Source organism: Centruroides vittatus, unplaced genomic scaffold, assembly GCF_030686945.1.
Source record: "Centruroides vittatus isolate TY-2023 unplaced genomic scaffold, ASM3068694v2 contig_866, whole genome shotgun sequence".
NCBI classification, from domain to species: domain Eukaryota; kingdom Metazoa; phylum Arthropoda; class Arachnida; order Scorpiones; family Buthidae; genus Centruroides; species Centruroides vittatus.
This window is the reverse complement of record NW_027122565.1, coordinates 120904-136491: the sequence shown is the minus strand read 5'-3', so window position 1 is coordinate 136491 and position 15588 is coordinate 120904. Positions and strand designations below refer to the sequence as shown.

General features: G+C 29.1%; 1 protein-coding gene across 1 annotated transcript in view; it reads left to right on the top strand.

Moving 5' to 3' along the window:
- The window catches only part of LOC136982864 (RING finger protein 141-like), a 41808-nt gene extending 29809 nt beyond the window's left edge, over positions 1–11999 (top strand). Inside the window, exons 3-5 of the mRNA XM_067279410.1 lie at positions 2162–2367; positions 9731–9850; positions 11647–11999. Coding sequence (XP_067135511.1) covers positions 2162–2367; positions 9731–9850; positions 11647–11800 — 480 coding nt within the window. The 3' untranslated portion in view covers positions 11801–11999. The remainder of the gene's footprint in view (positions 1–2161; positions 2368–9730; positions 9851–11646) is intronic.
- Positions 12000–15588: the final 3589 nt, after the last annotated feature.

The following is a 15588-nucleotide window of genomic DNA, read 5'->3' as shown; positions in this document are numbered from 1 at the left end:
AAATTATTTCTGCATTTTGTACAAACAAAATAAATATATTAAAGAATATAAAAAACATGAAAATTATACTTTAGAAGTAAATTTAGTATCAAAAACATTCAATTCAGCACGACACAGTCCGACTGAAAATCGTTCCACTTTCCGGCCATTCCCCTTACCGACATTCCACTTATCGACGCTCTACTGTGATACATATTTAAAAAATATTTACTATTTTGGAAAAAGATGTCATGTGTGATAAAAATATAAAAAGTAGTTACTAAATATAAAATTAATTTGATTCAAATAAAAGTTATCAAACAATTATGATAAAACATTTTAAGATGAAATGCTTCCATTCTCCTTATATAAGATGGACTAGTGTTTATTTAAACTTTTTCAATAAGAACCATTCTAAAATCTAAAGCCATTAAACACTTGCCTAACTGCCAATAAGCTGGATTAATTGTATTAAGAATTAATGAAATTCAAATGATTAACCCTGATGATAAACACTTTAATCAGAAGTAGAATTTCAATCAAAATAATATGAAAAAAATGTATTAAGGTGCATAATTTGTAAATTATTCCTTAAACTATTGTGATAATTATTTTTCTAATCTATTAGATGAAACCAATGCCACTTAGTAAAATTTTTAGAATAATCAAAATTCAGTAGTGTATTACTAACAGGAGGAATAACAAAAACTAATTTTTAAGAGTAATTATTCTTACATGAGCAATTCTGAAATAAAAATTGAAAAGTTCTATGTTAGTCTAACTTGATAATTAATGAATTAAGTGCTGACTTATAAATGGTACATTATAAGAAGTAAGGCAATTAGAACATATTCTGTGGATAATGAACATATTCTTTTCTCTGTATTTTGGCCGTCTGCCTTTTTGTTTTTTTTCCTCTGCCCACTCCAATTTCATATGCTCTTTCCACCCTTTGTTTGGCATTTACATTGTTTGTATTCATGTCCAGAACCATTGTACCACCAAGCTGGTGGTACAATGTTGAAATGTGGATCTCTGCTGGGGGAACTGGTCTGGACACCAGGAAGGTAATATCCAAAGAGCTCAAACAGATGAGAAGCACTTTGGGCGAGCCTTCAACAAGGACAGAAGCAGGAAGAACTCAGGAAAAATTAAGAGACTAATCATTAAAGACATCCCTGAGTTTGAGTGAGAGAGACAATTGGCCGAGAGAGAGAGAGAGAGAGACGATCTTTTTTTGAGGGAAGGACATGGACATAAGGAGTTTCAGCAAAAGTCCAAGGAACCCTATAACACTGATATTTAGAGTGTTCTGTCACCAACCAGCAAGATATTTTGTATATTTGGTTTTGGGATTATAGATATAGTTGTAATTCAGTTATTATTAGTCCTACTGTTGTAATTTAGTTTATTTAATCTTCAGGAATTTGTGTATAAATTAGTTATAATACGCTATGGTGGTCAGGATGTACGCGAATTCTAGTTGTTACTTTATTGGGTTTGCTGATATCTCGGGTTTTGTAGCAACTGTTTTGTTCATTAAAGAATTTTTGTTAGTAATTAGGTGTTTGTGCATGCTTCTTTTGTCACTATCCCCAACAAAATTTCAAAGATTACTTTGAAACTCAACAGTATCATGTATAATTTGTCTTTATGAACATGTCTTTGGAACATAAAACACTTAGGTTGGAGAAGAAACATTTCTAAATAGGACTTGTAACATTTTTTCAATTTCCATATTTTTCCTGCGTTAATAAAAATATAACATATTATACAATGGAAACCCATCAAAATAGAAAATTCTGATCATGTTCTATTTCAGATGGGTTTTATTGAATAAATTAATGCACATTTAAAAATACAGCACATTAATATATATACAAAAAAACAACAAAGTTTATCAAAAAAGATTCAAGAAAGATGTGAAATGCAATTTGATTATACAAATAAATAGCAATCAGAAAAGTATTGATTTTGTGTCCTTTTGAAAGTTTGATGTTTTATATAGTATATAATCTGTGTCAATTCATTATGTTCATGCATGTGCATGTGTATGTAGAATATATATTCAACTTGTTCCTATTAAATAATTTTGTGATTTTGGAATCATTACAGGAATTTATCTCTAGGATATGTATTAACTTAAATTAATTTACTAAATTTGCATTGCTTCATTTTTCAGATTAATTCTTCAACTAACAGAATAGAATCTTATCGTATATTAACCTTGCCACAATTTGTTCATACTTATCAAGCTTTGATGTATCAACACTTTGCTAGTAAACTCCCACCAACTAAATATATGAATAAGAAAATTAATAGGAAAAAAAGTAAAAAAGAAAGTAGTAAAAATAAAGAAGCTTTACTAACGATGAAAGTTTGTAACAGGTATAACTAAAAAGATTTTACTAATATAGTGATGATGATAAATTTATTTTAAAATATACTATGTTTAATTATTCATGCCTTTAATATTTTCCATAATTATTTTAAATTTATAAATACTATAAATACAGTAGACCCTCAATTTAATGAACTTTAAGTTTAATGGATGAAAAATTCATGACCTTTCTTTTTTCATAGATTGGATGAGTTAATGAATATAAATTACTCAATGAACATTATAATAAAATTTTATTGATACATTGGTAGTTTGGAAAGTTCTTGGATTTGCAAATAGGTGGAAGTGTTAGCCACATGAAACTGGATGACATCAGGAACCAACATCACTACTTGTTATGCATATTTGCAACATTTTGATACCAAAGAGGAAATAGAAAGTGCTCTGGCAGATTACAGATGTAATGAAGATGGATTACAACAAAGAAAATTCAGCAATGAGTTGCTTAACTTTCCCAGAAACATTTAAAACTGTGTGTGTGGTGCCATCTGTTATGATATTTTATTATTACAAACATTTTATATTTTTAACTATTATAAAATGGCAAAAAGCTTAATTTTGAGGGTAAGGGTGGGTTTTACAAAATATTGTCAATACTAATAACAAGTAAACTTATCATTAAGTCTGACCTTACTCGAGATACACACAACTTTCTACTCCTTGACCTATAATCACCAAAATTTAAGAGCATCAGTCTCCCTAATAAACAAACCTCTGTACAAAATTTCAGAAATTTTTAACAAAAAGTATAGGCGTTATTAAGCTTCAAAGAAGGTGAACAAAATTGTGCCCCTCCACACAGAGACACACACACACACACACACATATATATATATATATATATATATATATGTTACAGTCAAAACCCGTTTTTAGTTAGAACGCGTTTTAACTAGTTGAAACTAATTTTTTCTGGATGTCTTTGTTAAAACCTGTTTTGTCTAGTTAAAACTAGTTTTAACTCAAATTCATTTTTGACTAGCAGTAAATTCTAGTTTTAACTAGACAAAATGGTTTTGTCTAGTTAATTTACTGCTGTACATGTTCCTGATTTTAGATAAAACTAGTTTTAACTTTTAACATTAGTTAAAACTAATTTTAGCTACATAAATATGTTTGGGAGAAATAAATAGTTATGTATAGTGATTTGGGGGAAGATGCCTAACATTTTGCTTATGAAAAAAATTATAGCGATAATTTGGAGGCCTCTAACGCAAATATCATATTCTTGAGCATGTTTTTCAAATAAAACAAATTTGGAGTATATGAAAAATAATTGTAAATTGTGTTTGCAATGATGACTATTTTACTGTCTGGCATTTTAGGCATCTCACCCCAAGTATCCAGGTGAGATGCCAAATGCCATTAGAGTAAGATAACAAATATAACTGCATAAAATTAATTTTTGAATATCTTAACCGAATTTAATTTATTGCATATGTAGTACAAAGTACTTCATAGTAAGTATAACAGCACAGTATAAGTATTGTTAAGTTTCCACCGTTCTAACATGCTCTATAGCTAGCTGAAAGCTTTTTTCAGTCCAAAAACCTTTTTGAGAAGTCCCTATATAATTTCTATGCATATCCTGCAATAAATTGAGAAAACAAAAATTTATTAAAAATAGGCTAGGCGTATTGGAATTCAATTAACAAAAAATAGGCATGTTACCCCAAGAAAAATGTGGCATCTTTCCTATTTGTCAGGGTAAGGTGCCTAGTGGAGTCACGTGTTCTAGCATGTTCGATCGAGATCAGCGGCAGCTCACAATGGAAACTTTAGAACCTTAACTCACACATTAATTGTTTTTAGCATTTTTTAATAAATTTAATTTTAACTTTTAGTTTTAAAATGATTCTAGAAACATTTCACAACAAAAACTTCATTCTTATCTTGCTTTTATTCTTCTCAGATGTAGAAAATGAGATGTAACGGTAGCCAACTACAGGTTTCGTTTCCGCACTCAATATTGGCCCAATGATTCATCATACAAACACATGACAATATCTGACATCACCATTTGAAAATATCAAAAAGTAGGCATCTTCTCCCGCTTAACATCTTACCCCGAATCACTCTATATGTTACCGTCAAAACCAGTTTTTAGCTAGGATGCGTTTTAACTAGTTGAAACTAGTTTATACTGGATGTCTTTGTTCAAATCTGTTTTGTCTAGTTAAAACTAGAATTTACTGCTAGTCAAAAATGAATTTGAGTTAAAACGGGTTTTAACAAAGACATTCGGTATAAACTAGTTTCAACTAGTTAAAATGCGTTCTAACTAAAAACGGGTTTTGACTGTAACATATACATATACATATGCTAACATCCATACATACAGAAAAAACTGATTTTTTTTTTGTATTTCTTGACATTTCAAGGTGTCCTGAGTCCAAAAGTTCAAAAATGTAAAAGTCTTGGGGAGGGTCTTTAATGACCAATCACTATACTTACCTTCTGTTATATATAACAGAGCCAGGAAAATAAAAATGGGAGAAAATTGAAATTTTCACTATAATAAAGTATCTGGTAAAGGGTTAAATGCCACTGAGATCAAAGCCAATTTGGATCAAGTTTTGGCAGAGTCTGTCCCATCAAATGATAAGCAAATGGGTAATACTTTTTGAACTTGCCTGAGAAAGTGTGGAAGACAACATTCATAACAGATGACCTGCAACTACTGGTACCCTAAAACACACAGATAAAATCCATGAATATGGTGCTGGCTGACTGCCACTTGAATTTGTGGGAGATTGCTGAGGTAATGGGCATTTCTGTTGACTGGGTGTACAAAATATATTCAAAATCCTAATTTAAGAACTAGGCATGATTAAGGTCTCTAAGACAGGTGACATGTTTGCTCATGATCAAACAAAAATGTATGTGCGCAACAACTTCCAAGGAGTGTTTGGACATCTACCAGAAGAATCCATAGAAATTTTTGTATTGATACATGACTACAGACAAGACATGCATCCAGTACAATACCTCTGAGACTAAGCAACAATCTAATCAAGGAAAGCATGTGTCTCTTCACCAACTCTAAAGAAGACGAAAGTTGTTTCCTTAGTGGGGAAAGTCATTGTTTCCATTTATTTAGGATGCCAAGGGAATTATCCTTATTGACTACTTGGAAAAGAATATTATTATTTCATCTCTTATTATTATGATCTGTTAAATTGAAGACTGCTATTGCACCACCCTGATTGAAAATCACTGCATTATAAAAACATTTTGATATGTTCTATACACAGTAAATTATAGAAACAAACATTGCTCAACCTGATCTTTCAATATTAATGCCAAATGATTGCTGAATAATATTAAGCTATATTAATGCTACTCTTAATAATTAAATGTAAGTAATTTGGCTTAGAAGTAGACAATAGGTGCCATCTATTAATAAATTTAATAATTAATTTAAAAGATTCTGGAAGAAAAGAACTAGCCTGAAGTGGGATCAAACCTGTAACTCTTGCTTATCCCAATCTCCAGAAGATTTGGATAAGCAATGTTTCTATTTGTTTATATGTTGGGCTCAAAGATCAAAAACTCTCATTGAGTGAAAAAAACTACCACAATGCATTGTGGTCTTTTTAAATCATCCACAATGTGAAATTCATGTTGTGGCACTTGTAAAAACACCACTAATTCAATTAATCCAAAATGACCACAAAGCAAAATTTGCATTGTGGCTTTCATGATATTTGACCACTACATGTTACGGTGATTGAGAAAAGCCATAATGCATTCTAAACATTAGCTGATGCAACCATGATTGAGGGTGATATGACACACAGTGGTTTGTAACTTTAAAGTATGAGTTCTAGCCTCAAAACATTTTTATTTATAATTTTTAATGCTGAACAACATTAGTTCTACAAGTTTTCCTAGAAATTTAATTTTCATACTTAAAAAAGTTTTAAAAAAATAAAATGTATGGAGAAAAATATACATTTGGTTTTTTGTTTTGCTTAAAAGTGCCAAAGGTCAAACTACATGTAAGGTACTAGTAGGTGCTCAACGTACTCTACACAATGGCATAAAAATCAGCTGCTAAAGTTAAAAACCACTGTGTGACAGATTTATTATGGTTAAAAGTCACCACAAGTTCTGGATGTTAACTAATAACAAGGTGATGATAAGAAAATAAAGCTTTCTTTTTCATTATGATTTATTTATCTTCAATCATCTTATATAAGTACATAACAAAATTATTCACTACATACTGAAATGTAACTTGGTTATGTTTCAACATTTAATCATTCATGAAAATCTTGCGAAAATAAATTGCGGTGCTCGAGATGTCAACATTTTCTAACAACTAATTTACTAAAAATAATTACTTTGTCTGGAACTTTTATTAATAAATTAGTCTTTTTTAGGAGAATCAAGAATGTTGCAGAGTTATTTATTTTTACAAGAACTATTACCATGATATTTTGAGTTGCATTTTATGTTCTTTGAGCAACATTTGCATTTTTATCAATATGAGAGTCACACGAGTGTACAATGGTCCACGAAAGGCAGTACACGAATAAATAATGACAATTATTTATTTTTCATGTGATTAGTAATACACAAGATTCTTTTCGGATTCCAACTCTGAGCATTTCAAAATATCCAAAATCAGAGCAAGGAGTCAAGTAAATACAAATCAAGGGAACCTGTTCGCAACAAATAAGTAAAAAACAGACTCGTAATCTTACAACTAATACTTACACTAAATTATAAACTAAAAGAGGAAAGAAAGGTTAACAAAAAAGGTTTTAGTATGATAGAAGAGGAGGTTATAAAGAATACCTGGGTTTTTTGTCTAGTGTTGATGCTCTTCTGGTGGGGAACCACTGTAAATCCTGTTTCCCAATGACCTTTAATTGGATCTCTTCAATGATCTTCCTTATACAAGGGATGTTTCTCTCTCTCTCTCCTTACATTAACAAGGTCCTTTGTCCTTCTAGATGACAAGCAGGAGCATACCTTTCATATGTCTGCCTTCACTGAGAGTCTGACCCAAGAATGTCCCTTCTTATCTGCTATAGTAGCCTCAGGGCCTTCACTTTCCATTGTTAATGTGGTTCTTAGAAAGGGTTACCCCACCCACAGGAAAGGAATGTTAGTCGAAAATTTGAGGGGAAAAAAAGGGAGAAGAAAGAAAACTTAAAACTAAACTTATATCAAAAATATATACAGTAATATGGCATATTGTCACAAATACAGTATCTTTCACAGTGACATTATAAACCTTTGCTTACTTTCAGATGTTAACATGGATGCTAAGTGAAGTGTCAATGAAGCTGAGGGTACATCCTGAATGTTAATAAGTTACACTTTAAGAAGACCTTCTTTGCTTCCTAATTGATAGAGACCTGCTGGATTAATGCTCATAACAACAGCTAAAACATTTCTGGGAGCTGCATGTCTTCGATCAATAACTAAAACATTTGAACCAATTTCACCCTGTCTGTCATATCGTAGTTGCATCAGCTAACTAATGTTCAGAATGCATTATGGCTTTTCTTAATCATCACAACATGTAGTGATTAAAAATCTTGAAAGCCACAACACAAATTTCGCTTTGTGGTCATTTTGAATTAGCCATAATGCATTGTGTTTTTACAACTGCCATGATGTGAATTTCATGTTGTGGACGATTTAAAGATACCACAATGTGTTGTGTTCGGTTTTTTTTTTTTGCTTAATGAATGTTTTTGGTCTTTGAGCATAACATGTACACCATGCTGGAGTAAAGCAATAGCTGTCTCAGTGCTATGGCGGGTATTATAGGCCTTGGGTGCTGAAGTCATCCCTAGTTGATGCTGTGATAACCAGTATGGTTGTATCTAAATTAATAGTTTTGGAAGTGAAGATCAGAGAGATCTGGATAATGTAACTGGCAATGTGACCACATGGAAAGTAGGAGTTGTGGGTTCAAGCCCCTCTTCAGACTGATTCTTTTCTTCCAGAACCTCCTAAATTAATTATTAAATATTAATATAATTATAATTATTAAATTTATCAGCAGATGGCAGTAGGCATCATCCTGTAATAAAGTTTGACAATAGTGAATATGGAAATTAATGGATTTTTGGCAATAGTGGACACCCTTCTCCAATTATCTGTTAAGTTGAGGACCTACTATATTTATTTATCTTATAATTATATATAATCTACTAAATATAATTCTGCTATATGTATTTAATAAGATTATTATAGCATCTGTGGCAAAATTATAAATGTCTATAAAATGATGTCAAATAGTTCCTCACATATGAAAATCAATTTATTAGAAAAAAATCTAGCAATGAGTTGCGTAACTTTCCTGACTTTTATGAGATTTTATTTTAAAAATTACTTTTGTATTATTAATCAAAATAAGTAGGTTAACTAAAATTGTATGTGGTGCCATCTGTTATGAGATTTTGTTATAAAAACTATATATTTTTAATTATTATAAAATAGCAAAAATCTGAATTTTTAGGGTAGAGATGAGTTCTATAAAACACTATAAATGCTAAAAACAAGTAAAATCTTCATTAAGTCTGACTCCTTGTTAGATATTACACATGACCACTCTTTATTTCTCTGTCCCCTTGACATTTCACACCCAAAATTAAATAGCATTAATGTCTCTTATATACAAGCTACCATGCCAAATTTTTTTTTCTTATCTTCATCCTGTCCTGCGATATTAAGCAAAATAGATAATACACACACACATCCATGGAATTTGTTGTCATTACATCCAATGATGTTATGATCGGGTTAAACTGTATTTACTTTTATTCTTAATTGTACACTTTTTTAGTATATTATGATTTTTTAAATTTAATCAATAATCCCATTAATATTTTTAAATGTAATGTAATACTGTTCCAAATTGAATCTGTTTTCAAAAAACCCAATGAAGGCTTATCAATAAAGCCAAAAATGGTAGTTTGATTAAAGAGTAATTTACTGGAAAAGTATGTAAAGTAATTTGTGTGTTTCTAGTTACTGTACAGGGTGAGTCATAAGTCTCCATACAAATGGTGAAAGCAGTGACTAATTTCTTCTATGTTTTCAGGAAGATGGACCAATTGAAAAGAAATGCCACTAATGAAGGAAGAAGGGATTGACATTATTCTGTTGCATCATATACCATTTGTGCAAATAAAATAAACATTAGTCACTGCTTTCACCATTTGTATGGAGAATTATGATTCACCCTATAGTTCCAGCTTATGACAGTATTGATATTTCAGCAAATTTAGATGTATTCATTTATCTTTTATGTTTTTAAGTTTGTTGTATTCTTATGCATAAATATATATATTCAAATTTTAATATTAACTATTTATTATTTTGAAGGTTTGGTGAAATAGAAAAGATCAAATCTGATTTGGAAGAATGTTGTATATGCATGGATAAAAAGCCCAATATCATGCTACCTTGTACACATTGTTTTTGTTTGCCTTGTATTGAAACCTGGTAAGTGTAAAATTACACTGAAGGTATTGTAACTTTATATTAACTAATACATCTTTAACACACATTATATTGAATTTAAAAATTTTATATTATTATTATAATAAAATTATATTTTTGTAATACAGAATTTAAGACACTTGGTAAAACTAAATATTACGTGGGGTTATTTGGATTCGCAGAAAAATAATAAAAACTTGATTCAGAGTAAACAGAGTTTCAATTAGTGAAAGTATACTGTATTTATATTAACACTAATAATAAAATTGGACATTAATGGATAAATATTCTAAACTCACTGGCCAATGAATTAGAAACAGCAGTTTAATATTTTATTGGACTACCTTTAGTTTGAATTACATTATTTACTTGATTTGGCATGGATTCTATAAGGTGCTGAAGTGCTTCTATGTCCTATGCACACTAGGCATTCACTAGACTTTCCTTTAATTTACATAGATTTGATGGAAGTGGATTTGCTGGCAGATCTGTCATTCTAACATGTCCCATATGTTTTCAATGGTGTTAAGATTGGGTTCTGTGGTGGCCAAGGTAGGTGGCGAAAGTTGTCTTCATGCTCACTGAACCACTGCTGAACAATTCTTGCACGATGGACAGTAGCATTGTCATCAAAGAAAGAGCCATCACATACAGGAAAAATGCAACATTGCAGGAAGAACTTGATCAGTAACAATGTTCAGGTGCTCGTTGGAAGTCACCCAACCTTCCAGGAATATCAGTGGACCAGTTCTGTCCCAACAGAACATGCCCCATATCATAACACCCCCACCAGAACCTTGAGTCATGTTAATGAGACAAGCAGGGTCCATTGCTTCATGGGGCTTACTCCAAACCCTCTATCTACCATCAGTACAGAATAAGGTGTACTGTGATTCGTCTGACCACATTACTTTTTCCAGTCCTTGGATGTTTAATCACAGTGGTCTTGGCCACTGTAGATGAACTTTCTGGTTCTTCACGGAAATCACTGGTTTTTGTATAAGCCTACAACTGTTCATACCGATTATTTTCAGTTCCCTACACATAGTTTGGGTAGATATGGGTCAGAGATGGGATTTGTTAAATTCTTCCAATAATTGCTGCAGAGAGAGAGTTTTTTTTTCTGCACTAGCTTTTTCAGGTGATGTCAGTCACTTTCCTGATTAACTGTTTTAGAACCACAGTTACTTCTTTTAGACATTGACTGTGGGCTATTTTTCCACTGATTGAACACTCAGGATATCTCGCCTTTGGAAAAACTAATCAGCTCCACAGTTCTTGATATCATGGCTCCAGTGAGATAGGCACAAAAATTAGCCCTTTTTGAAACTCTGTCAAGTCCTTTGCTTTTTCCATTTTCATAAACTTAATGACCAATGAGCATTCTTAAATAGGAACTTATGAACACCTGGTAACTCACATGATGAAAGTGTTTTGCATCTGCAAAATTACATTTACTTAATGCATGGTGTTTCTAATTCATTGACCAGTGAGTGTAGATATAACATAAATTATTGTAATTTTTATAATTACAATATTTTTAATTACAATTACAAGATTACTCATGATAAATAACAAATATTCTGATTTTCAAATGCCAGTTAATATTATATACATTGTTATTTGAACATCAGCTAACAAAACAAATTATGAACAGATAGAAAAACATGCCATGCCTCAAATTTTTATAACTTTAGTTAAAATTTCAGTTTTAAATTTTTTTTGGATACTTCAGATACTTCAAGTCTTATGCTTGACTTAGTTTAAAATATTTAACATTTCATATAATTTTAAAATAGGAAAGCTTCCAGGCAAAATTGTCCGCTCTGTCGAGAAGAAACCTCAGAAAACTTAGAAGAGACTTGGATTATAGCAGAAGCTCCAGATCCATCAGAAATAGATTCAGAACTACAGAAAACACTGTTAAATCTTACAAATAATCCTCAGAATTAATTAGTCAGTTTTATAAATTTAACTTTTATTACTTAAACTATAATTAACTTCCTGATAATTATAAAAATTGTATTTTTATTTTGGTATCTCTCTAATACTTTCTCATTTTTCCAATTAACATTAAGAATTCTTCAATAATAATGAATTTTTATTAATTACTTTTTAAATTGATATTTAAGAATTATTTCAAAAATTTTTTCCATAATAATTGTATTAAAAATACAACTGATATACAATTTTAAAAAATTGATCAAATGATATAGATTTAAACTTTACTTTTTTATATAAAAAATTATTTTCAGTATTCTAGTAATAAACTATTTCCAAAGCACTATAATAACACTCAATATTTCTCAGCCCTAGAACAACAATTTATAAGTAAACTAAAAACTAAACAACATACTAAATATTTACAAAACAACAATGTTAATTAATAAATTACAATTATATAAAGGAATAGAATTTATTAATTTTATTTAATTTGTATCTATGTAAAATAATATATATAATTAAGGGCCAAAGACTTCAAGGTTATCACTGTTTGAATTAATGTAAGCTTTTAAAAAATCATGATTGGCATTAAAATTCTTTTATTGACTATAATCTTAAAGAATGCATTCAAATTATACCTGATCCTTGTATTTTTATTCATCCTATTTTAAAATTGTAAATAATTTCATTAATGTTTATATATTAATTTATTTCAGTTTTAATTTTACTGTTTTAAATTAATATTTATTTTTAATTGATTTGAGTTTATACTATTGAAATTTTTATTTTATATCTTTTTATATTTGATCTATTTATTACTGTGACAGTCTATTCTTCCTATGATTTATTATAATAATATACTTAGAATAACATTAATGTAATAGCTTATTCTGATGCTGTTTTATAGGTATAGGATTGTTTTAATGTATGTAGAAAAGAATCAAACATTCTATTCTACAGAACATCATTATTACTTTGATTTTTATCTTAATTTTCTGTTTTCTGTATGACTGACTATGTAATAATTAAATACTCAATACAGTTTTTGCTTTTCATATTTTTGTATTTAAGATTATTTAATTACATAAACTATTCTTATCAACTTTCTTGAAAAGATTTAACTATATAATAGTACACTCTGTTACAAAAGTATAGAAACACCACAAATTTCATGATTTTTCAAAATTTATGTAAATTTTTTTATAGGAAACAGTTTTATATGTTTTAAAACAATTACAAAAATATCGTTTTCAAGCTTTATATCTTTTAATAATAATATAATAGAAGTTATCACAGTTTTCACTTTTTACTTATTACAAAAGTATGGATATACTTTCTAAAATTATATTAAAATAAACGTTAAACACTTAATATTTGGTTTCACCTGCTTTGGCTACAATTACTTGAAAAATTCTGTTAGGCATAGAGGTAATGAATTTTTTTAATTGTTCATTCTTTAATTTCGTCCCATGTATCCATTATTGCAAATTTCAATTGATTTACAGATTCATATTGTTTCCCATTTTGATAAACAATGGCCTGGACTACATGAAGGTCAGTCAATTACATCAATATTTTTTTTTAAACCAATTTTTTGTTGACATTGAGGCATGAATGGGAGCATTATCATGTTGAAACTACCATTTATGACCTCCAATTAATGCACCAAATGTAATCATATTTTTGTCAACAAATACTAAATTAGTTTTACCTTCTCATCCATCCCATTTACCTCCAAAACTACCCAAATCATTACAGACCCATGGCTTATTTTAACTCTGCTTTCTCTTCTTAAATCATGCCAATAATATGAAAACCCATCAGGGCCATATAAATTAAACTTCTTGTCACTAAACATTATTTCTTGCCATTCTTCAGTCCATCCCATCTTGTCTTTAGTCCAATTTAAATGCATTGATATGTGTTTGGCAGTTAAAGGTGGTTTCAACTTCATTTTTAAATATTTTACATTGTCAGTTTTTTAAAGTTCTCCAAACATTTGCACGAGATACATCTATTAGTATTTCAGCAGCAGCTTGTCTTGTTTACATGTTTTTTTAGTTATAAGTTTCAAAACTTCTCTCTCATTCCTGGATGTTAAACATGATATATGTTGAATATATAAAAAATGAATATTTGTGAAAAAAGATTTATGCTGCTTTATGAAATATAAAAAAACCTGATAAAATAATTAAAATAATGATAAAAAATAATTAATAATATTTCCAGTAATAATTTCAAAATAAATTTTGAAAAAACACAAAATTTATGGTGTTTCTATACTTTTGTAACAGACTGTATATAATTTTATTTTATATATTCTGATCAAATTTTTTTTATTTATTTATTAATTTTATATCTATATACAGTATATATTTTATTTCTAATATTAATACAGTAATTACAGTATTTTTTTTAATTGCTGATGGCACACTAAACTGGATGCAATGATTAAATATAGATATGATGTAATAAAAATTTTAATTTGAAGGCAAAGAAGTATATTAGTAGATTACTGTGATATTTATAATTTCTTGTAATATTACAAACAAGTCTTTATTTAAACTTTCAAGTAGGACTTTCATAGATATATACATTCGAGCTAATAACTGAACTAGGTAAACTAATATCATAATAGTTGGACTCATTGTAATAAAACAATTTATTTAGATAGGAATAGAAAATAAGATTTAAAAAATTGTATATTTGAAATATCAAGCATTTTTCACTAACTTGGGACAAAATTTTTCTTTTTGTAATAAATTTTCCATAATTTGAAAATGTCAGTTAATTGAAATTTAGAAGATAATACACTGATCAAAGCAATTACAGAAATATGCTACACAGAAAATCATCTACAATGAACAATTTTGAATGTCAGATGTTATTGTCACACAAGATAATTACAATAATATGTGAAAGCATGATGCATTTGGGCCAAATTATTGTCATGTTTTCATATATTTCACTGGCTTGTACATTTTTGCCAAAATCTTATGCTTCATAATTGTTTTGATCAGTGTATGTATTTAATAATGCAAATTATGCATTAAAACTAAATATAACCAAGAATGATTAGAATATTTTAGAATTTTTAAAAAATTTACTATTTTAGAAATTGTATATTAATACAATATTAAAAGTAAATTATTTAAAATTTAAATTTGGAAATCTCATATAACCTCTTCTAATTCATATTCTTATATAAATTCAATTTAACTTTTTCACTATTTACTTCATATTGAAACCATTAAACAATGTAGGTGTTCTCAGATTTTATCTTCAAATGGGATTACACAAAAATCTTGAAAACTAACAAGTCATCTATTTACATGAAACAGCAATATCCAAAAAACCCAGTTAACGTGTTGACTGCCATATGAAACACATGTGACTTGCAGTGCTCATAACTGAATAAGCATGTCACACACATATATTTGCATGTAGTATTTTACTCCAAGCAAAGTTGCACACAATATCCTCACATTGGAATAGAAATGCTTTGTCAAATGAAAGTAGGCAGCCTAGTAAACATAGTTTCTGTTGGCTTGGCTCTAACTAAAATACTTGGGACCTAATAATGAGAATAAAAATAAATATATATATTTTGCATTGTTGATTTATTCATATTTGTTTTATTTTGTTGTATTTATATTTTGTTCAGTAAATAGTAAATAAATAAATAAATGTGATGTAGTTTTGGAGACTAAATTTTTATTTTAGTTTAGAAAATAAGCAAAATACATTGGTGAGGGTACATAAATAAAAGAATTAAAAAATAACAGTTACACTGCTAA